The following is a 24,814-nucleotide window of genomic DNA, read 5'->3' on the forward strand; positions in this document are numbered from 1 at the left end:
TGCAGTTAGCTGCTTGTCGAGAGATTCTAAAACGAGCTTAACAATTTCTTTGCGATAGAACGTCTTAAAATTATGGATGATCCCTTGGTCCAATGGTTGCAATTTGGAAGTTGTATTTGGTGGAAAGAAGTAGAGTTCCACGTTGGACAATGTAGGAGGACTGTTGTGGACAGTGCAATTGTCTAAAAATAGTAAAATTTTCCACTTTTGGCGTTTCATGTCCCCATTAACTGTTAAAAGCCAATTGTTAAAAAGTTCTGTATTCATCCAAGCTTTTTTGCTAGCACGATAATCAGTAGGAAACGACTTCACTCCTTTGAAACATGGCGGTTTCATTGCTTTTCCTATCACTAAGGGTTTAAGTTTTTCCAATCCGTCCATATTTACTGCAAGTAAAACTGTCAACCTTTCTTTACTATGTTTAACCCCATGACATTTTTCATCTTTAAAAGTAAGCGTCTTGTCCGGTAAACATTTGAAAAATAGGCCAGTTTCATCAGTATTAAAAATGTCTCGGGCATGATAGTTTTCAATCAAGGTCTTCAATTTACCGTGCCAATCTAAGGAAACTGCATCATCAACACTTCCACTTTCCCCACAAACTTTTTTAAACACAACTCCATTTCTCTTTTTGAAATTTGTAAGCCACCCTTCACTTGCCGCAAAGTTTTTGATGCTTAGAATAGACCTAACTCTTTTGCTTTTTCCTTCAACAAGTTTCCGCTAATAGACACTTTTTATCCTCTACACTGTCTTAGCCAAATGACCAGGCTTTCTTCCAGACGAGGAAATTCACCTTTAGTAGTTCTTTTCCGTACTCCAGCAGTTTGAGCAGCATTAATTTTCTCCTTGTGCTTTATTATGGTTGAGAGAGTACTCAGAGGAATCTTAAATTCTTTTGCAACATCACTTTTCTTCTCACCTTCCTCTACTTTTTCGATTAACTTCTTCTTTTCAGCAATCGTCAAACATTTATACTTTCTAGGGCTCATGACTAACAGAAAATTTTAATCTGTATACACAACGAAAGAGTAACAGTAACTGAATAATAACACAAACCAATTCGTTAGAGTGTGTGTCACAAACTAATCATAACAAAAACAATACACGTTTGAACTTGTCGCAAAATTGTATTTGTACTAATGTGTGTGTAACAATCTTTCCGCCTCTTTCTCTCTGCAACTTTGAATTGTCGAATGTTGAACGCCGATGAGTTTATTTTATTTATTTATTTATTATGTGCATCTATATAAAAATGTTTACATATTTTTATTTTTACTTTGCCTGTCTCACTAGGAAATCCTGTGCCGAGACAGACTAGTTTACAAATATTTTATAATATTAAAATATAGTACATTTTTCAATAAAGCAAAAATATTTGACAAAAATTTTCAGGTTGGTAGGTAGTGGTAACAATAATGAGATAGAGGATTATATTTGGGTGAGATGACTAATTATTGCACGACCTTTTTCGATGATCCATTGTTTGGTAAGGATTTTGTATTTGTTAATATTATTCGATTTTCTTATTTTTTCAGGTAGGTTATTGTATATTTTTGACGCAATGTATTTGAAATTTCTTTGACCAAATGTTGTGTTTGTTTTAGGTGTTTGTATGAGTTCTTTGGTTTTGTGCCTCGTGTTTACAATATTTTGTGTATTTTCATAAAATGGATGTGTTTTATTTTTAAACAGATGAGTTAAGATAGTTTTTGTGTAAATTTGTCGAATATCTAATACATGGAATTTGTAGAATATATCTGCAGTACTTGTTTCTAAGGGAACTTTAAGAATAACTTTCATAATTAATTTTTGTGCCTTCGATAATGAATCTATAGCTGATAGTGTTGCACCTCCCCATGCGATTATTCCATACTCAATGATAGATCGACAAAGAGAGTAATAAACAATTTTCATAGATTTGGAGTCTAGTATATTTCTAATGTTTTTGAAGAAATAAATATGTTTTCTAAGTTTATTCGTGATAAGTAGGCAATGTGTATTCCACTTAAGATATTGATCAAATGTAAGACCAAGGTATTTGATATGGTCCGTTCGATCTAGGCAAGGACATTGACAGAATGTATCGTGAGTACAAGAACATTCATGTACTTTTATTTCAACATGTTGATTAGGTTGGCCAACGATATTCATACTAAAAGTAATGTATTTTGTTTTGGAAGTATTTAGTGCAAGAGAGTTAATATCTAGCCATTTTTTAACAGAGTTAATTGATTTCTCAGCCATTTTGTATGCGTTTAACCAAGTGTCTGATTGAATGAGTAGCACAGTATCGTCAGCAAAACTTACAATTTGTCCATCTATCATTAGGTTACAAAGATCGTTTATGTAGATGAGAAATAAAGTAGGGCCTAAGACGCTTCCTTGGGGAACTCCGTAGGTTATAGGGAGGGGTTGGCTGAATTTGTTTTCGATTTTGACACTTTGGGTTCGATTAGTTAAGTAACTTTGAAGAAATTCTAGGTCTTTCCCTCTTATACCAATGGCATTTAGTTTATTAATAAGATGGTCAAGGGAGATAGTATCAAAAGCTTTTGAGAGGTCTAGGAAGATAGAAATGCATTTTTTACCCTTATCTAAATTTGAAACAAGAAAGTCTGTAACAGCAATAATAGCATCGGCAGTGCTCTTATTTGACCGAAAACCAAATTGATTTTCGGAGAGTAGCTGCTTGCTTTCCAAAAATGATTTCAGTTGTTTGTTCATTATTTTTTCAACTACTTTCGAGAGTGAGTTAAGTATTGTTATGGGCCTGTAATTGTTAATGTCCACTTTTAGACCACTTTTGTATATGGATATGACGAGCCCTTGCTTTAATTGTTTAGGGAAAATTCCCTGTGTTATGCTGAGGTTAATTATGTAAGTGAGAGGTTCCAATAGTTCATGAACAAGTGTCTTGAGTAAGTTTACGGTGATGCCATCCATACCGGCGGACTTTGTGTCTTTCAATGAGTTAATTGTATTCTTAACATCGTCATGTGTAACCGTTTGAAATTTAAATTGTTTAGAAAAGGGTATATGTGTTTTTTCCTGTAATTTTGTATTAGAATTTGGGGAGGACATTTTGTTTGCTAATTTTTTCCCGACATTAGTGAAAAAGTCATTGGCATGGTTTAGGATTTTTTCCGGATTCCTTGAGAAGTCAACGGTCTGTCCATCAATAATGAGTTGTTTTAGGTCAGTGTTTAAGTTAGGCTTAATATGAGTAGCTTCGCGTAGAATGTTCCACATTTCTTTTGGATTACCTTTGCTTTCTTCTATTTTATGTCTATAATACAATTCCTTAGCATTTCATTTCTGATGACTTTTGTACATATGTTTCTGTATCTTTTGTAAAAGTTGTTAAGTATAGTGTCAGAAGGATTCAATGAAGTTTTTTTATGGAGTAAGTTTCTTTTTCTTATACAATTTATAATGGTGTGATTTATCCAGGGAGTTAGAGGTTTAAATTTGTGAGGGATTGTTTTTAATATAGAATTAGTGTTATTATTTATTTCAGTTTGTAGTTTGTCTATGAAGTATGTCCATGCATCATCAGCGTTGGGTATGTGTAATTAAGTTGTGCCAATAATTACTGGAAAAGGATTTTTTTAGATTCTCATAATCAACTCGTTTTATGCAATAATTGTGTTTCATTTTTGTATTTTTAGATGGTATGTTTAATGAAATCATAGTTGCATAGTGGTCAGTAATGGTAGATTCAAAAACAAGTGTTTTATATGGATAGTTCGTTTTTATCATGATGTGGTCAACACAAGAACTGGATTCTTTGGTGACCCTAGTTGGGTGATTTATCGTAGATATTAATCCATGCTAGCTAAGTAGGTTTAGGTAATCTTGGCATTGTGGGTGTGAATTATTTGGTAAAATGTTAATATTAATGTCTCCGACTAAAATTATGTGTTTTTTGTGCGCAATTTGTGATAATTTTTCATTTAGGTTTTGTATGAACAAGGTTATATTGTGGTAGGATGGAGATCTATACATTGCTAGTATGCATGTGTCACCGTACGATATTTGTAGACAATTTGCACCCCGGATTATTAATTCCAAAGTCTGAACATTCAGTAAATTATTTACGTATATAATAATGTCATCGTTCTGGTTGTGATGGGTTTCTGTGGAGAAGTGAGTATAATCAGGAAGGTGTTTTGGTACATATAGTTCGTTAATCCAACATTCTGATAGAATAATTATATCAAATTTAACCTTTAGATTATTCAGTAATGAGAGAATTTCTTCCCAATTTTTATTTATGGATCGAACATTATGGTGAAAAATTAATTTTATCAGAAAATACTGTTTCATTATCTAAAATCAGTCTAGCCATTTTTAATTTTGTATAGTTAATGTAAATTTGAAGCTTTAGTGATTTACGAATGTGTCTCTATTTTTTTTAGATCGTTTTCATGTTTAATTTGGATTGTTTTTTCCCCGGGTCCTTTGCGTACAAGTAGTCTGTTGGCTTTGAACCACACAAATTGGTAGAGCATTTTTTTTGCCGTTTGCTTTGTTTTCCACAATAGTTCTTTATAATAGGGTGTGAGCACTTCACTAATATATATTGGCGAGTTCGAGTTTTGTGTTTTAGCCGCATTTTTTAGTGAGAGAATTGACTCCCTAGATTTTGGATTGTTAAAAGAGATGTGCAATTTATCCGGGGTATTCCTCCTGCGGTCTTGAGTCCTGGTCACCAGACGAATGTCCTGTTGTGGTAGGGACAGTCCCAGCGAGCTGGCTACCCGAAGTACAGCTTCCTTAGGATGTTCGCCCGGCTGCAGCCCCACACTGTCGGACAAGTTATCCTGTTCAAGTTCTGCAAGTCTGGATTCAAGGCTCGAGATTTTTATGTTTTTCTTGTCATTCTCCTCCCGTAAGAACTTAGTTTCTTTGTGAAGATCCTGCATTTGTTTGAAGCTTGAGACTAGGTCTTCATATTCTTCATATTGGTTACCGATGAATTCACTACTTCTCTTTAATTCGCTTATCTCTTCTTCAAACATTTTTTTCATTTCAGTTATTTTTCTGTCAAAATGTTTGGTGATTCGTTCAAATAATACATCAGTATCTGTACCGGAAAATGAAGAGGGTGAGCTCGGTCGACTTTTGCATTTCGGACAGTTCCAAGATAATTTATTTTTAACTGCCATTCGTTTGAAATTTCAGTCTGAGATGTTGACGCAGTGATTGTGGAATGAGATGTTACAGTTGGCACAGACAGGTGAGTGCATTGTCGTTTTTGGATAGCGTGATAAGACAGCCTTCACAGCTCATTTTGTTTATATGTACAACACTGTTTCACTGTTTCAGGTTTATAAACTTATGATGTATTAAATCACAGAACTAGAGTATTAGTAGCTAATTGCACAGTGTTCTCTGACAATTTGTGTACTGCAACGGTGTTTTTAGTCACTTTTGAAACATGTGTTTTTAGTCACTTTTGAAGAATGCAAAAATTATAACAGAGCAATTTCTCGAGGTTGTTTTCAGGATGAATTAACGCGTCGTTTTGTTATATAGCAATGATTTTTTCGTTTGAATTACCAAGTGTACAAAAATGTATGGATTTAGTTCGAAATATAAAGAGATTTCGTAGGGAACTCGTGATAACTTTGAATTATAGAGAGGTTCGAATTATCGCAGGTTTGAATTAACGAGAGTCGACTGTATATATAAATAAATAAATAAACATGAAAACACACGCATATTTGAATGCAACGTTTTGTCCTAATTTCAAAGCAATTGGTGAAGAACTTTCGGAGATTTAAGATTTTGAACAAACAAACATTTACATTTTTATTAATAAGATAGATTACCTGTTACGATAGTACCCGTGAGTTAATTTGATGATGATAAGATAATGATATTCAGTATATAGGCGGTAAATGCAAAAAATAAATTTGCAATACTGACAGTTTACTGGGCTACAAGCCACAAAATGATTACTTTATATCTGCCGTGTGCGGAGACCACGCAGAATTCTTCGCGAAACCTTTACCACATCCTTACAGCGATCAGTTTATGTTGATTCTTCGCTGACCCATGAGACAACGTTCTAACTGAGCAAGTTTATAATATATCAAGTGCATTATTACCACACACGCTGCAGAGATGCGGCTTCCCTTGCACGTTGCGCAGCTCGCCCGTGTGGCGCTTCTTGTGCTTGGTCAAGTTACTGCTCTCGGCGAAGGTCTTCAGGCAGACAGGACAGCGGTGAGGTTTCACCTCCTGGTGCGTCTTCAGATGGCGGCGCAGTGCCCGTCCCGCCGGGAAGGACTTGCCGCACTCCTCGCACTTGAACTCTTCCAGGTGGACGGTGGAGTGCATCTGGAATCGGAAACATAAAACAGTAGAAATATAGATACCAATAAATAATTATTGTCATGTGTAAAATTATGCTGGATATTCTGTGCTAGCCAATAAATAAATAAAATTGAATGAGGCAATACGTCAAATGACATTTCATCTAAATTAGTGATTCCCAATGAGGCGATACCGTCCCCCCGGGGGCGTTGGTAAGATCGAGGGGGGCGGTGGTGTTCTCAAGGGCAATTGGGGGCGGTAAAAGGCTACGAGGGGGCAGCAACCTGTTACCCAAATATCTCGCAAATAAAATTGTATAGGTAAAGCAAGGACATACACAAACATAAAAAAAGGACGTGCAATGAAATCAGGCTACCAAAAAAGGACAAGACGAATACTCAGAATAGTATACTATATAAAGGGATGAAGTACTATAATGCGCTGCTGGAAAACTTAAAGTCTGCACCAATTGGAAGGTTCAAGATGTTGTGTAGAAGGCACTTCAAGCAGGAGAAAATATAGCATACATGCATGTAACAATTAATTACTAATTTGTAAACTTAAATGTACAAATTACTAAAATAAAACTAAAAAATAAAGGGCTGAAATGGCAGTCAGAGGAATTTAAAAAAAACATTTAACATAATGAATTCAAATAAGTCATAGGTACACTATTGCAAGAATCTTGAATTTGAACCGTTCAATTAGTGATTAGGTATTTTTGATGGACTTGATAATATGTTGAGTGTTTTGATAATATTGTCAAGAAAAAATCTTGTTTTTTTAGACTTGAAAACCCACCTACTTGCATTATTATAAGTGGAAAATGTGGATTGTGCAATGATGGAGGACTAACTAGTAGATGAAGAGGATCGAACCCGCAATGCCCAAGTGGAAACCAATAACTACCACTCTACCATCCCGTTGGTCGTGATATTTCATATCATAGCATGTAGTTTTCACTTTAAAAAATTTAGGTCTGCGGCGCTTTCTTCATATATGCTGATATACTTTAGTTACGGAGAGGTGGGGAGAGGGGGTGTTAAAAAAATATAAAGCAAAGAAAAATGGAAAATGGGAACTTCTGATTTAAATGGTGAAATCTCCAGGCTAACCAATGAGGTTGTCTCGTAGCGAAATTCCATATTATTTACAAATGTATCATATTTATTAGAGAATATTCCGAAAATATTATAAGCTGTCAAAATATTGATATTTACAGCCGGGCAATAAGCGCGTGATGTCACACAGAAGTGTGTCACACAGAAGTGTGTCACACAGAAGTGTGTCACACAGAAGTGTGTACAAAGTCCACTTTGCAAAACATTGAAAGCTCGTAACATAATTTTTGGAGATATTGAAAAATTAATTTTACTGTCATTATTGACGCTTTAATTATTGAACTTGAATGGAACAGTCACAGAACTTCAAAATCTACTTTAACATAATAACCCGTCCTAATCAGGTCGGGGAATATTCCCCGGTGCACATAGTGATGTGGCTTGCATTGGACGGAGGCCACTGACACATTCCAGGACAGGGACGCCACGAGGAGCTGCATCAATAGGATAATCATCAAGAAGATAATTGTATTTAAGTCATGTGATATAGATACCTTAAGGTCAACTTTGGAATTGAAGAGATCCTCACAAACAGGACATTTGAACTTGAACATCAGGTCTGCCGACAACGTTTTTAAAAGACGCATCTCTCTTTCCTCTGTAAAGAAAATGGAATTATTAAAATCATAATTTTAAAAGTAAATCGTTATGCTGGCAAATATGTAGCACCGCTTTCAAGGACAATTATAATACTGCAAATGTTTTGAACAATAAAATTTTCAAACCATTCAATTCATTTTCATTCACAGAAAGCTGAGTGTGTAATATAACACCTCTTCCAAGGTCAATAAAGCAAATATGTCTTTTTTTTTTCAATTTGCAAGTATCTTATTATAAATCAATTTTAAAAATTATTTTATTTAACAGCTTAGCGTACCCATTGCTCAGGGAGTGGAAACACAACCTGCAATAGCCATCCCAAGCTAAGGCGTGAGCTACCGTGCTCAGGCTGAATGACAGAACAGTGTCACGAACGGTGCCTCCGAGAAACAGGGTCGCATCTCGGAGTATTTAGACCTTACTCCAGCACTCGGAGCTCTACTGGAGTGGACCTTCAATTTCCCCAGATACTAGTGAGATGAAATTTGGACCATTCAATCAAGCTAGGGGGCTTTGGGGAACCTTGTGATAGATGAGAGCCGGGGCCACCTCAGTGAACCAAAGGGGAGTGGACTTTTTCCTCATGGGGCCTTCAGGGAACCCAAACAAAGAGGGACTTCCGATGGAAAAACCCTTACTGCTACAGGATCCTCTAGAGGATTCATGCGCGGGAAAACAGGAACCCTCACGAGACCTGGAAATAAACTAAAAGGAATGAGGTGAAATGAGAGACAGCACAATGGCACCATGACCTGAGTGCTCACGAGAATTATATGTACACCATCTCTGCAAATCCAGGTCCTAGTCATCAGAAAGATAGAGAATTGTGCTCCCCAAAACTGGTCAGAAGACAGTAATTTTTTTTTAACCTTTTTCACTTATAACTCTAGCGGTACCGTCGCTGCAAATCTCGATAATTTTTAGATTCCGCGCTCTGTCATTGCTCATGATAACCGTTTGCTGAGGCTGTAGATCAGATCCTTGCATCTTGCCGGGGTCTTCCTCATCTACATCGTTCATGGCGTCGTCGTCTAGATTCTCGTCCAGATTGTCATCCAGGTTGTCGGTAATGGATACACCGGGCGTTCCCTCATATCCTGATGGCAGACAAATTATAATTAGGTTATTTAGAGAGGCATAGTAAAACCAATGGGTCTTTGCTATGTGCGAGGAATAACAGTCAAAATAATCTAAAATGTATCTCATTATCCACATGTAAACATAGAAACACAACGCCTCTTATGTTTTGTGTTTCTGATGCTATTCCGTATGTCTCGTGAAAAGTTAGAAACGCATCGGGCACTAACAATTTTGTGTTACCAACGAAAAGACCGACACTATCGCGTGGTGACAGTATATCGCAATAATTTACTACCAAATCATTTGTTTTCCCCCTTTTAGATTACAATACAATTTAGTAGCCATTTAATTATGAAATAGTTAAAAAATATATATATTAAGACATAAAAAACACAAAAACGAAAGAGGATCCCCATTTCAAATAATAATAAAAAAAATTAAGTAGGATCAAACTTAAGAACAACAAAAAATCATTTGTCAGTTCAATCAGTTTGGAGGACAGGACAATGAACTAAGACATTGTCCTAGAGAAAGACGGCAAGCTGTATCCACAGGATGGTGTCTTACCCCACCACCGCACATTGTCTGTGCGGTTGGAGAAGACAGTAGGACAATAGTTAGTCGCTCCACGCGTCTGTATCTCGGCTCTCGTCATTCTCTGATCTTGGATCTCGTATTTCGGCTTAAAAATGTCGCATAAATTGAAGAATACAATACATCTCAGTATAAAAGACTTAATATTTTTCGCAAACTCACTCATAACGCACGTCGTCGTCTATTCATTTTCGCAGCGTTCCACATTTGAACTACTGTAGAATCATTATATTGTTTCATTGTCTTGCCCTGTGCGATCAAGGCTGGTCACAGAGCAGGAACAAGACAATATTGTATTGTCCTTATCCCGACATAAGGAATGGAATTTAGAACTCAATATTTTAAAAATAATTAGTCACCTGAAACATCAATACAAATTGAAAATATCTCCAGAGTAAAACAATAAATGCAGCCAACCGGAATTGAACCCGTGCCTTCTGATGTTTGTTTTGATTGTCCTTCTGATTGTCTTTTGGAGGTTTGTGATTATTATTGGCTGGATGATTCTGTGGTTCTCCAATCTGCAGAACCCAAGGTTGCGTGATTACTCTCGGTGTGTAAAATTAGAATTCGAATATTTAGTTTTTATTTTAACAAACTCACGTTACAATAATTTTATGAACAAAACAAATCGCGTTCGTTAGAGGGGATTTAGGGCTAAACCGGCGGCTGAGACCACTGGAGAGAGAATGAGATGATTTCCGCTTGAGGCATTGCGCGCGAGGTTTTAATGTTACCAGTCGCATGTGAATGTGGAGAACTGTAAATTTTATTGTTATTTTCGGGAGATATGGACTCCCTTTAAGTTACCCTACAGTCTTATAAACATTAGTTTATCATTAAAAAATAATATCAATATTTTTTATTTATATAGTTTTGCAAAGAAATTAAATCAAACTCTAAAAATAGATGTTTTCTTTTCTCCTGAACATTTGACTTTTTGTAGATACATTTTTGTGTTTATCACCCATCAAATTGGTACACAAACTTGAAAAACTGCACACAGCCTACCTTTGGTCATAGATCAATGCATGCCACTGGTTTTAAAGATTGCAATCTGTTCACTACATTAGGGGAATATAATATCAAGAGTTTGTATTATTGTTTTAAATGTATTTTACCTGCCATGTGATCCAGTGACAGTTCAGCTGTTTCCATGTCAAAACTTCCTATCTCAATGCAAGCTGCAATGTAAAACAAATATAACCGTTAACATGTTACATATAAATAATTTAATGCCCCACATATTGGGCCAACGTTTGGACGCTGTTGGCGTCAAGATCCTTTGATGTGTGCACGAAAAACCGACAATAATCGGGTTGGCACACTAAACGCCAATTGGTCCTGTATACTTTGGGCCAGGGCATTGCCATTACTGCCAGCATAACATTGCAACGTAACCTTGTTATTAAGTGTTTTAAGGAAATGATAGGAGGGAATGGGAATGGAAAAGGTATGAGAGGTGGGTAGGAACCTGTGTGTTCAGGAGCCAAAGAGGTATGAATCAATCCCTCCCACTACGATGCAAGACAATAGGTCGAGAGAGTCCACCTGTAGAGGTGAAAGGGTCTCGCTCAACTGGCCTCTACATCTTGGCCGATGCATCCACCACCAAAGCCGGGACAAACCTCACCCCATGATCCTGGGCACCCCTGCTAAGTCACCAAATGTAACGAAACACTTCGGGTGTCCTATGACAGAGGTGTTGGTTACCCATTGAATGGTTTCTGGGATTCTACCAAAATGATAATATATTATTTGACTAACCTCCCTGTTGGTCTTCCGAGTCGAGGAATATGTTCTCTTCCGAGTAATCGTCCTCCATTTTGAGGTGGTCTTTGAGTCTTTCCTGAAACAGAAAGGCTTCATCTTACTTGATCTAACAACGGAAATGATGTAAAAAATATACAAATCATACCAATCAGAGTGGTCCAGAAGCTAAATGTTGGGAAGTAAGAGCTTCATAGATGCACGCACAGATGGCAGTGCATAGAGCTTGCGTGGAAGTCCGCAAGATGGAGCCAGTGGCCAGTAGTCGCCAGGGCCAGTGGGAAGGCTCCCAGAGAAACTTACTGTTTCCGATTCCAATTAGCCAGATACTTGTAAGGTCGACTACCGAGTCACCATTATAATACGCGGAGTATTAATTAAATCCCTGATTAATCTAAAAGAACCATTTATTTATAAACTCCTTCCAAGACGAGTTGGAGACCTGTTTGTACGAACACAACACTAATCATCAAAGTAATTCTAAAGTAACCCTCCACATATCCAACAGAAACGCTATTCGCAGATTTCGGGGTGCCCCGAGTGGAGGATATCTTCAAGAAAAATGTAATTATCCAAATTTACAAAAATAATATCATCAAAACACTTTGAAACCCACCTATCAAAAAGATATCAATACTACATCAAAATACCAAACTAATGCAAAAAAATTATATCTGTTTAGGAATAAAGTATTTCAACAACCTTCCGATTGAAATAAAGAAATTAAAAGATATCAACAAACTAAAGTTATACTTGTCAGGAATAATTAACTAAATCATTGCCTGCTTTTTCCCTTTCTTTATATTTATTATCAGTCTATATTCATCTCTACTTAATCTAGATGTTTCTAATTACTCTCTTAGTTGCTCAATATTTAGTATGTAACAGAATCCTATGTATGTACACTTACACATATAGATGATCCAGAAGTATAAATTGTTCCTATTAAATATAAATATATGCTTACCTATTGCATAATGTTATTCAATTTTTCTTATAATTAGTGTAACTCACTCACCAAGCACAAGAACCAGTTTCTTCTTTGGTGAGATTGCGATTATAAATATATTTTGTACCGATATGTAATTTATATAACACCACTGTACCCACTTATATCTATATTAACCTTTCCTTATCTGTGGTGTGTATTTACTAAACATTGCTTCTAATAACTTTAATAACTCTATAAATATAATAAATTCTGGGTTCAGATTTTAGGTATTCCTCCGTTATACATTTATGCACTGAATTAAAAAATAATATTTTACATAGTTTTCAAATTTAATTAAAAATCAGAGATTTTTGTTAAAAATCGGAAACAAATACACCAATACAATCAATCGTGTGATACTGCTACGCGAAGTGTGTGCGAGGAAATGACACGCTATTGATGTCCCGCTTTATTTCGCTATGCGGGAACATGAGAAATCCACACGTCCGCATTTGTATTTTGATTTAGACCATCGATACCTATGACCGCACAGCTGTGTGTATGCCAGCCGCCAGCCAGTCGGAAGCGGACCGTCGTTAGATGTGGACCCCTCGCACGTTTTTTTAGCATCTGCCGATGGTTTTTTCAAGTTTTCAGCAATTAAATTACAATTATTATCACTTTTGATATAAAATATAATAAACATAAGCGATTAGCTATAAATATTCATATTTTTCCAATATTAAATCGCTTATTTTGAGATGTGTATTGACTACACAGCACCGGAACGCGTGGATTTTTTTAGCACAGTAAGGGAAAGGTTAAAATAAATTTGTGTGCCTCTCCTGGAATAGGCTTTCCAAAAATGGACGTATTCAAGAAATCTTCACCACCAACACTAATGTAAATATCCATGGAAACGTTAGACACAAAAATTAACAAACCTTTTGCATTCAATCCTAGTAAATGCTTTCTTGCAAGTCTCTACTGGAGTGGAGGCCTCGTAAAGCACATAACTGAACACTTTTTCTATTATAAATAGTTGCCTTAATATCTTCCTGGAGTTTTCAACAATCTTTCAAAGATCTTATTCTCAAGAATAGTTTGATATTTTTGCGAATGTTGTTTACAGAAAATTAAAAATAATAAGAGTCCTAAATTGGATCCATGTGGCACACCAGAGTTCGTAGGATATGTGCCAGAGTACTCACCATAGGAAACGAATTGTTCCCTTCTTTTCCGATAATCAGTTTCAATAAATTTTCAGAAAAATCAAACCAAAGATGAGATGAATATAACCTGGAAGTCGTCGCTGATGTAGGTGCGGATGATGCTGTCACTGCGCTCGCTCATCTTCTTGAAGGCGAAGGAGCGGCTGATAGCGATTACGCATTGCTTGCAGAGCAGCTTGGGTAACCCGTCATCTTCACGCACCTGCAAATTACCATGCCAAATCAGACTAAAATAGAATTTAAACCTTTATATTATGTAATATGCATAGAATAAAGAATAACACAAGAAGTGCCTTGTGGGCGTGTTTCGTACGCCAAATATTTGCCTAACCAAACTTTAAATTTGCAATACAGAACTGTGTTTACGAGATTCGTTGGTTAGTTTTTTACGAGAAATTTATTTTACCTCCAAGTTTGTGATGGACATCATCATATCATCAAGACAGGACCCATATAGCTGCTGCATCTGTCCTTTCTTCCCCAAGCACGCTCGACAGACCTCATCCAACTTGAGTGGATGTGAGAAATATATTGACATATCCATCTTAAGCCTGAAACATGAAAAATACACGGTTAAGCGCCGCATTTTCATAAAATCTTCAATCGATAAATAAAAACATGCTGAACGTTCAAAAACTGACATTTTACACATAAAATCAGCTTGTTATATTATTGTGCTGATCTATTTGCCAGAAAACTCATAAAAGCGAAGTTTGCTTAAACAATATGGCCTTCCAAACTTCTGCATTTAGCACAAAAATATATGTCAAAGATATTTATGACTTACTTACAAAATGTGATGATTCTGCTAGTTATTATATGAGTTTTATTAAGAAATAAATAATAAACATTAAACATAACCTATGCACTTGCCAGCTGTCAAATCACACAGGCATAGATATACGGAGCAGTGTTGCCAACGGATCTTGGTCTAATGTCGCCGTTTTTCAAACATTAAGTAGCCGAATTTCAGTTGCAGTAATTCTAATGAACTCGCATAAATTCTGCTCACATATTCCCCACAAATATTCTCCGTGAGCTTGATTACCCATTTTATTATTCGAAATCCATGGGGGGGGGGGGGTTATTAGAGAATTTCTGTAAAACATAATTCGTGCTCCCCACAAAATATTTGAAATCCATGGGGGGGGGCGAGTTGTTACAGAACTTCGCTGAAAAAAAAAAATATCGTATGTGATTCCCCACAACAATTTTTCGAAATCCATGGGGGGGGGGTAGCTACGGAATTCCATTTCGAAAAAAATCCTCACATAATTATAATTTAACTTGTCTCTAAAGTAGCCTAATAAGCGACCAGTCGCCTTCTCTTTTAGATTTTTTCGTCGCCGATTCTCGTTCTGGGTAACCTAAATGGCGATAAATCGCCTTCGTTGGCAACACTGCTCTGAACCTCTGAACTATGGTGGGAAGTAGCTACCCTTTCCGGCCGGTCCAATGTGGCCACCCGCAGGATATTATCCATCTTCCAATTCTGCCAACCATACGAAAAAAATTTTAGCTAGATTTTTTGGCATTTTCGGCCAGTACCTACTTCATTTTTCATAAAATAAACACTAAATATTGATAAAACAAAGGCTTTGATATATTTTCTCAAATGGTTATTCTACTTTATTTTTAGAAAAGTGCCTAACTTATAATTCAATGTTTATTAGCTGTTTGGTTTTGAAACGACAATGCATAACTATGCAGGAACTCGTACTGCAATGTTATTTTTCCAGTACCGACTTATCTCCAATCGCCTTGCAAGAAAAGGATTAGAACAAAAAACTTCGAGTGCTTATGTTTCGAAAATACCAGGGAATAAATTCGGTTTAGGGGAGTCACTCTAATAACCGAAATTAAAATTGATTAAGACTAATTTAGGGCTGGAGAATCCGAATCTGAAAGAATTAGGTGGGAGTCGGCACTATTAACTGAGTTATAGGGTCTTGAAGTTTCGTACGCGACACTTTGAAAACATGTTTTATTTATTAACTGTGAATTAAAAACAATCAAATTAACAACTATTTAATACTTTTGAAATTTCAGTAGTGCAAACCAAAAAAAGGAAATAGGTAAGGTTTTTAGTTTGGGTTAGAGTAGGCAGAAGAACATGGGAAAAAGGTATTAGAATTAAGTCACAAACCAGTCTATGTCAGTCCCCTTTTATCCCAGTTTTCAAGTAGTTTGTGGGCTACGCTAGGTTTGTATAGACTGGTTTGTGATTTAATTCTAATACCTTTTTCCCATGTTCTTCTGCCTACTCTAACCCAAACCAAAAACCTAACCTATTTTGTAAAAAAATATTATTATTATATGGCAACACCTTTCTTTTTTTGGTTGGCACTGCTGAAATTTCAAAAAAAAACAGTTGCTAACAGTTGTTAGTTTGATTGTTTTTTTCACAGTTGATAAATAAAACATGGCTTCTATGTATCGCGTACAAAATTTCAAGACCCTATAACTCAGTTAATAGTGCCGACCCCACCTAATTCTTACAGATTCGGATTCCCCAGCCCTAAATTAGTCTCAATCAAGTTCAATTTCGGTTATTCGAGTGACTCCCCTAAACCTAATTTTACCCCCAAGCTGAAAGGACGAGAAAACTACGATGAGTTGGCGTTCGTTGTGGAAAATTTACTTATATTGGAAGGTATGGAACAGTGCATGAAAAATGTGGATATATCAGTAGCTGACGATGCGAAGACAAAAGCCAAGTTAATCCTCACAATAGATCCGTGTCTGTACGTTCATATCAAGCAAGCCAAATCAACTGCAGATTTATGGAAAAGGCTGAAACAAATGTTCGATGATAATGGTTTTTCTAGACGCATTACCTTATTAAGGAGTTTAATATCGATTCGCCTTGAAACTTGTGATACAATGCAGAGCTACGTCACGCAAATTATTGTTAAAAAACTACGGTCCCTTGCATTATTACTGACAATAATCGGGTGAACCAAAATATGTACAAACAAATATCTCCCTTGGATAATTTTGTTAATCCTTTACACACTAATCTGCCAATTTTTATGTTTTATGATTTTGTGCACATATTTAAAAATATTAGAAATAATTGGATCAATTTAAAAGATTTCATTCTCATATCCAGATTTTGACGACAACTCAATAATAAGACATGCCCAATTTCAAGATCTGAGAGATATATTTACCATAGAAAGCAACAGTACAATTAAAAAGGCATTCAAGATTAAAGTGGTAGTACTATATTGTCTCCTTTTTGATGTTATAAACTAACCTGATCTAAAAGAAGAGTTTTTAAATTCATATTCAAGACTACTGGCAGAGTCTAGTGCGGACTTTAAATAAATATGAGCTTTTAATAAATGATTATTTACAGTATTCTGTCGTCATAATTAACATTGTCATCTATATTAATAATATGATATCGTACCAACAAATTGTGACCATAAACTCGTTTTGGGGAATAACCACTTCAATCATTGATCCATCATCCGATGAAGAATTATTGCTCTTGTGGAGCTTAGCAGCTTCTAAAAAGAAAAGGAAGTATTGGGTGCACCCAATCAACACAACAATGTGTTGTTTTACTTACTATCTCCATTTCTGTAGCAATTTCACACCAAGCTTCGGCTTTTACATCACTCAAATCGTATAATAAACTCCTTTCCCTAACCAATTCAATTAACTTTTGACATCGCGGCGTTCTCTGCCTCGGCGGGAAAAGAACTCTTAGAACGCGCCGTTCCGTTTTGACCGCCGCGCCCGCTGTGTGCGTTGTTGTTACCGCTCTCTGTGTGCTCCCGCTCTAATAGCTCAGTTGGAACAGCTGTCTTTCCAAGTGGGGAATTTCTAATGTTGGACTCCAGTTCTGTAACCTTTTCTTTTTAGCAATCAATTAAAATACTTTCATGAGAATCCAGTAGCTGCGCAAACCATAGTATTATTTTCATTTTGTTTTTATTAACATTTTCTATTTAATAGATTGCTTTCGATGGATACACGGCCCCCCTGTGCAGGCATGTGTGGGGCATGATCCTGAAGAAACAGCGAGGATACAGGCTGCTGGAGATCATTGCAGACGCGGAGCAATCGTTCCAGAAGCCGGAGCAGAATTTAAAGGTAAATTGATTGAAATCCTCCAAATAGGTAAATCTAGGACTGAGCGGTCTTCTTCATACAAAACTTAATTTGGATTTGCAGCCAAAATACTTGACCAAACTAAATATAATTATTTTTTTAAACATTTGAAAATTTAATTTTAAACCCATCAATATAGTTTTTTTAACAATTCATATAATTTATTTTATATTTCATTATACTTGCATAATAAAAAAGATTATTTTTTTAGTAATTACCAATTACTTTAAGTCACAAATAATTGCCAAACTTGCCTCTAAAATTATGAAAAAACGTTTTTTTTTATTGCCTATATTTATAATTTTAAACATTAATAAATAAACTAGCACATCACCACCCTTTGATTTATAAAAAAAAATATTATTATGTTTTGTTCAGTATTTTGGCCAAATTTAAGTTTTGCATGAAAAAGGCTGCACATCCGTTCCCCTTAAGGCGTATTAACCAGCGACCGAGAATTCTTATTTCGTCAAAAGGCAGTCTCGCGATCGGAGGTTTTTTAGAACGAGACAGAAATACCATATTCATTCCACTGCCAGCCGTCCACTCCGCGCGGCGGTCCAAACCTACAGCATGGTTCCGATGAAATAACAATTATTGTGTTTGAATTTTCGGTTGTAGCTTTCTTCCTAATAATAGTCCAGTCAAGATGTACATCCGTGCTTGCAAAAGGTCCAGTCATTCTGAATTTTTTATATGTTGTTAGGACCTAAACCAGTATTAAAAAAAAAATTTTGCAACTTCTAAAGTGCTGTGCGAGCGGCGGTGGACCTAAAAAACCAGGAAATTTTCGGATTTTTTTCAGTTTTTGCTCAATATCTCAGTAAAGGAAGGGTCTGACCGGTGTAATTGTTATGCATACTTTTAAAGTAGACTAAATTTGCTATAATTTGAGACCAAAGCAAGCTATATAAAGCCATTGGTTTTCAAGATACAGTTCTTCAAAAATAGGCAATTTTTTCCAAAAAGTGAAATTTTTTCGAATTGGTCACTTATTTTGTAAAATAATTTCTAAAATACGCATCTCACGTCAAATATTGTTTGAAATAAAGTTGTTGAAAATTTAATAAGCTTTTATTTGAGACTAAATTGATATCTGTAAACTAAACGGTTCTCTCAAAAGTGGCAGATAACCAAAAACAGTCATAAGTGGGTTTTGGGTGAAATGCAAATAAACTGTTCTCGTGTCTTTTTATGGTTGTATTGTGCTGTGAAGTAAATCCATTAATCATCATGGGTTTATCCTAGGGCTATAATATAATTACGACTCTTTCAAATTTCAAGTACCCATTAGTACCTATACCCATGGGTACCCATATGAATGGGCACGCATATTCACGAGCTATTCGAGCCCACATTTTGGCAAACCTCACACTGGCGAGCATTGTTTTTTATGAGGTTGACATAACTCCTGAGGAGCGAGACGAGACTGAAAAATTGCTGCGAGACACTGAAAGGTCTCTCACTATATAAGCAGAAGAAATTGATACCTACCAAATACTAAAGGCAAAATTTAAAAGTGCCTTGGAGAAAATTAAAGCGAATGGTCCAACATCACAGTTGTGGGTCCAATACTTTCGTATGACCACTTTGATAAAACTATTCATCCAGGCAGAGCGTGCTGGTGATTGGAACCTTCATTTGTACATTGTCCACAAGATGCTCCCTTTTTTCCACGCAGCTGGACATTTTTTGTATGCTAAGAGCGCGCACCTCTATCTTCAGGATATGATGGCTCTATAAGATCGGATGGATAAAAGTGAATACGACATGTTCACAAAAGGATCCTTCACCATTTGCCGGTCTGACAAGTTTTGGTCTGGGTTGTGGTCAGACCTAACAATTGAGCAGAAGCTGATGCGATCCATGAAAACCTACGGTGGGTTGACCCAAGGAAGAGGAATCTCCGAAAGTTCTCTGGCAAGGTGGACAACAGGAATGGTGTTTATGTTGAACATTTGTGAAGAACTGGAAAGTTTTTGCAGCTTATCATGTCATACTGGAGATCAGCATGTAGACATGAGACCTTCTCGAATCATCCGAGATAATAGTGATGTGGAAAAACTAAAAAACTGGTTTGCTCTCCACCCTCCATTTCCCAAAACTGACAGTTTAATTTCTATCAGTAGTGGTTTACTGGCAGGTCCTGAAATTAATTGCCACACAGCCCAGAGAGTTGGAACGGAAGGAGTAATGAAAATTGTGGGGAAAATGTACGACAAGGTAGTAATAAAACGGAAAAATAAAGTTACCACGCTGGTATCGATCACCTCAACCGTTAAACTGCCGGACAAAAACAGAAGAGTGGCTGTGGATCCGCTCACAATTTTTCAGCGAGTGTGTATTGCAAAGAAATCTGAACAGGATTTACAGGATGACTTCAAGTATGAGTTGGCCCCGTTCCCGATGTCTCTGTTCAATGAACAAGGGATGCGCAAGAGCACAAAATCTACTCTGTACTCTGCATTCACTCCTCTTTCCAGCCACACGCCGATAGATGCCAGCACTCACGTCATTTTGGATGTTGGCTACCTCTTGCACAAGGTCGTGTGGCAGCGGAAAAGCACGGTTCAAGCACTTTTGGCGCGTTATACCACCTACGTCCGAAACCACTTTGGGAAGAACGTCTCCATCGTTTTTGACGGCTACCCCGAAGATGCTACCAAAAAAAACATCAAAACAGCGGAACGACTGACTTGACTTTCGATGAACCCACAGTAATTCAAATTGCTCAAGAGCATGTTTTGGGCAATGAAAACAATAAGAGACGCCTTATAACTCTTCTCTGTGACGCCTTTCAGAAGGAGGGAGTAGAATTAGCTGTTGCCGAAGAAGATGCTGATCGAGAGATCGTCATGATGGCGTTATCAAAAAGAGCAGATGCCGATCGGGTCGTCATAGTGGGAGAAGATGTCGACCTGCTCGTTCTTCTCAATGGTTTAGGCGCCGAAGAGACAAACGTCTGTCTTCAGAAGAGCACGAAGGGTGAAGCTGGTTGCTGTCACTACTCTACGACCTCCTACAACAACCAGGACTCCCGACAATTACCAGGAACGGTACTATTTACCCACGCGTTTGCCGGGTGCGATACCACCTCAGCACCGTTTGGCCAAGGAAAGACCAAAATCAGCACACTTCTGAGCAAGAGTGAACCACTTGCTGAGCAAGTGGAGGTCTTCCTTCGGCCAGACTCTACCCCACAAGCCGTGAGTGAAGTAGGCATCAAGTGCTTCGTGGCTCTATATGGGGGTGACATCGCGAGGGATACTTTGGATTTCCTGAGATATAAGAAGTTAGTCACTTCAACAAACATAAACCTCGCCTTTTTGCCACCGACGGAAGATACTGCAGGCCACCATGCAGCAAGGTGCTACCTCCAAGTGCAGAAGTGGCGGGGAGTCAACTTGAATCCCACTGAATGGGGGTGGAAGCTGTCTTCTCAAGGACTCACCCCCATCCCCACTACGATGGATCCCGTACCTCCTGCCCTTTTGCGAAAAATTTCGTGTAAATGCAATAAAGGATGCTCTGGGAGCTGCTCGTGTAGAAAGGCTGGTCTCCACTGCTCAGTCCTCTGTCAGTCATGCGGTGGCAAATTTTGCATTAACGTCCCGGATGTGGAGCTGAAATGCTCGGACGATGAAGATAACCCGGCTACAGACTGGGCGCCTCTCCCAGCTAAGATAAAAAGAAAGACGTGATTTGGCAACCAAGACACAATACCTACATGATTTATATTAGTTTTATTTTTTGTGTACATGTAATTTGTCCTTATAGTAGGTACCATGATGTTTGTACAAGCATTTTGGTATGTAGGTATATAAAACAATGTTTGAAGATGGCGTAATTCCCGATAGATGTAATATCTTTTCTTTTTTTCATCAAAAATTTGTTAACTGTTTGATAAATAAAACCATAAAAAGACGTGAGAACAGTTTATTTGCATTTCACCCAAAATCCACTTATGACTGTTTTTGGTTATCTGCCACTTTTGAGAGAACCGTTAAGTCTACAGATATTAATTTAGTTTCAAATGAAAGCTAATTAAATTTACAACAACTTTATTTCCTATAATATTTGACGTGGGATGCGTATTTTAGAAGTTATTTTACAAAATAAGTGACCATTTCGAAAAAATTTCACTTTTTGGAAAAAATTGCCTATTTTTGAAGAACTGTATCTTGAAAACTATTGGCTGTGTATGGCTTGCTTTGGTCTCAAATTATAGAAAATTTAGTCTACTTTAAAAGTATGCATAACAATTACACCGGTCAGACCCTTCCTTTACTGAGATATTTAAAATTTTAAATTTTAAAATTTAAAATTTTTAAATTTATTTATTTATTAACGCCGATTATAGCGGCTTTTACAAAAGAATAACAATTTTTTTTACTTATTATAAATACAGAATATACATAGATAAAAAAATATAAATACAAAATACATAAAAGAGAACAATAGAAATGGTTATTATAAATACAATGCAACAATGTGTATATATAAATAAATAAACAATTAATTTACAATAAATCCCGGATAAACTAATACTTTAAAACTGTATTTGGTTATATTCAATCAGAGAAGCGCTGACATACAGTTTTAATTAAGTGGTGTTTGTATGAGGATAAACTGGCAATGTTTATAGATTCATCCAAAACATATTTATTACCAAGTACATGTAGGCGATTCATTATGGAATTGAGTTCAGCGTTAGATCCTGTATTGTTGCAGTGATAGGGTAATTTGAAACGAACTGATCGACTAGGTACACGGAAACATATTAGCGAAAGAAGTTCAGGGGAGTTCAACAGGTTGGTAACGATTTTAAATAAATAAAATAGGTCAAAACCATAGACATATGAATATTAGTAGACCTGCCCTAAGTGATTAAAAGCATATTATCCCCACTCCCCATACCGGTTCCATTGGAGCCGGCTGTGCTCGCGTATGGCCTCAAGTGAAATTTGAAAACGTGACGTCATCATTCTTGTGCGAACTATGGTCGAGGCATCATCGGTTCATTTTACGAAATAACACGGCAAAATGTTGACTTGTACTATGAAAACTTGTAAAAATAGATGTGAAAAAGAGAATAAACCCAATCGCCGTATTACATTCCATATATAAGCATTATTTTACTTTATTTTAAGCATATTCACATCGTATAATATGAATCAGTTGTTACTATCACATCGAGAAACGTCTGGACGCGAAACACAAAGCTGGTTGGTTGCTGGGAAGTAAATTATGAACATTTATAAAAGTGTCTTAACTAAATACTTAAACGAAATATTCGACTCTGAAAATAGAACCGAATTTTTTTGCCGAATTTGGACTTCGCAAATTTGTTCATAACGTGGCGAGTAATTTGCGCTCCCATGTAAAAATGTCTATTCATTCAAAAGCAGATTTTACTTTTAAGAAGTAAATGGTGATATTATAATGCGAGATGCCTATTTACTGTCAGATTGATTTATTGACGAATCACAGTCAGCTTCACTCCCTTCGTTCTTCAACAGTTGATTTTACCCCTCGCCATTATCTTCTCGTCTATTAATTCCTATGTCTGTGGTCAAAACAAATTCTTCTTTCTTTTAATGTATCGAGTCCCAATAAATGTAACAGAGAGGGGTAATTAATGTTTTCGATAAGTATTCCCAATTTAAAATTAATATAACGTAAAAATTTATGTTGTACGCGCTCAAGGGAATTCTCATGTACACTGTAGTAAGGACTCCAAATGGTGGTGTTAAATTCTAGTTGGCTTCTAACAAGTGAAGTGTAAAGTAATTTCTTTAAATTAATTTAAATCTTTACAGTTTTTAAATTTTTAAAATCCTTTGAAATCCGTAAGACAAATCCTAACATTTGCATTGTTTTACTGGTTATATTATTAATATGTTTAATGAATGTTAATTTAGTGTCAAAGGTTATACCAAGGTCTCTTATTTCATCAACAGATAATAAGGTGTGATTATTGAGAAAGTAGGTGAACAACAATGGGTTTTTTTTTCTGTGGAATCTCATAAGTTGACATTTTTTTACATTAAGTGTTAATTTGTTTTTAAGACACCAATCGTTAAAGCTATTAATATTAGATTGAAGTGTTAGACAGTCCTCTATATTGTCAATAATTCTATATATCTTCATATCATCAGCGAACATTAGAATTAGAACACGGGTGAATATGTTTGTTACGTCGTTAATGAATAAATTAAAAAGTATAGGACCAAGATGCGAACCCTGGGGTACGCCACTGGTAGCTTCGAACATGTAGGATAAGTGATCATTAATACAGACAGTTAACTGACGCCTAAGTAAGTAACTCTTAAACCAAGATAAAAGGTTTCCATTAATTCCGAGTTTCAAAAGTTTATTAATGAGGATTTTATGACAGACCTTATCAAACGCCTTACTGAAGTCGGTATATATAGAGTCAACTTGTTGTTTGTTGGCAAGTGCATTGGAAATAAAATTTTCATATAATGTTAGGTTAGTCAAAGTTGATCTGCCGGAGATAAAGCCGTGTTGACAAGTTGCGATACAAGAGTTTACAAAGAAGCTGATTTTCTTAAGAATCAATTTCTCAAAAAGTTTAGGTATAGACGATTGAATACAGATAGGCCGATAATTTTCAACAAAGGATTTATCACCACTTTTAAATACAGGAGTTAAGTAGCTAAGTTTCCATATTTTTGGAAAGTGTCCTGTGGAGAGTGACTTATTAAACAGTATATTAAGCGGAACAGATAAACTTTGGACACAATTCTTAACACCTCGACTCCGGTGGTGGGTCTGGTTTGACCCAGTGTTTTTAAAAAAAAAGATTTTGCCGCAAATATCTCGTTTAGGCTAATTTCCTTTTGTCTATTCTTTCATCAAATATTTACCCATATTTCGACTCAAAAATGATTAAAATCGGACACGTTTTAAAAAAGTTATAAGAATAATTGTGTTTAAAAACACGCAAAAACTCATTTCTTCTCAGTTGAATTCGAGCAGCCGACGAAACAGCATATCTCTCGCTCTGTCCTTCCGTC

At 36.4% G+C, this 24,814-nt stretch overlaps 2 protein-coding genes across 4 annotated transcripts in view; one reads left to right on the forward strand and one right to left on the reverse strand.

Annotated features, from left to right (window-relative positions):
- LOC149414912 (uncharacterized) overlaps positions 1–14,548 on the reverse strand; it is a 37,861-nt gene extending 23,313 nt beyond the window's left edge. For 2 of the 3 annotated variants that reach the window (XM_089642926.1, XM_089642925.1), the window contains exons 1-8: positions 14,440–14,538; positions 14,059–14,203; positions 13,720–13,854; positions 11,487–11,568; positions 10,841–10,903; positions 8,915–9,142; positions 7,940–8,043; positions 6,117–6,348 (exon numbers count right to left, since the gene is read on the reverse strand). In XM_089642926.1, coding sequence (XP_089499052.1) covers positions 6,117–6,348; positions 7,940–8,043; positions 8,915–9,142; positions 10,841–10,903; positions 11,487–11,568; positions 13,720–13,854; positions 14,059–14,203; positions 14,440–14,510 — 1,060 coding nt within the window. In that variant the 5' untranslated portion in view covers positions 14,511–14,538. Of the gene's footprint in view, positions 1–6,116; positions 6,349–7,939; positions 8,044–8,914; positions 9,143–10,840; positions 10,904–11,486; positions 11,569–13,719; positions 13,855–14,058; positions 14,204–14,439 lie in introns of all 3 variants that reach the window. The other variant, XM_089642927.1, reaches the window with a different exon arrangement.
- A 1,490-nt stretch (positions 14,549–16,038) lies between these two features.
- The window catches only part of LOC149414913 (uncharacterized), a 59,682-nt gene continuing 50,906 nt past the window's right edge, over positions 16,039–24,814 (forward strand). Inside the window, exons 1-2 of the transcript XR_016303871.1 lie at positions 16,039–16,305; positions 17,619–17,756. The gene's annotated coding sequence lies outside the window, so the exon portion shown is untranslated. The remainder of the gene's footprint in view (positions 16,306–17,618; positions 17,757–24,814) is intronic.

The sequence above is a fragment of the Hesperophylax consimilis genome, chromosome 19, assembly GCF_061612785.1.
Source record: "Hesperophylax consimilis isolate HC1 chromosome 19, BYU_Hcon_1.0, whole genome shotgun sequence".
NCBI classification, from domain to species: Eukaryota; Metazoa; Arthropoda; class Insecta; order Trichoptera; family Limnephilidae; genus Hesperophylax; species Hesperophylax consimilis.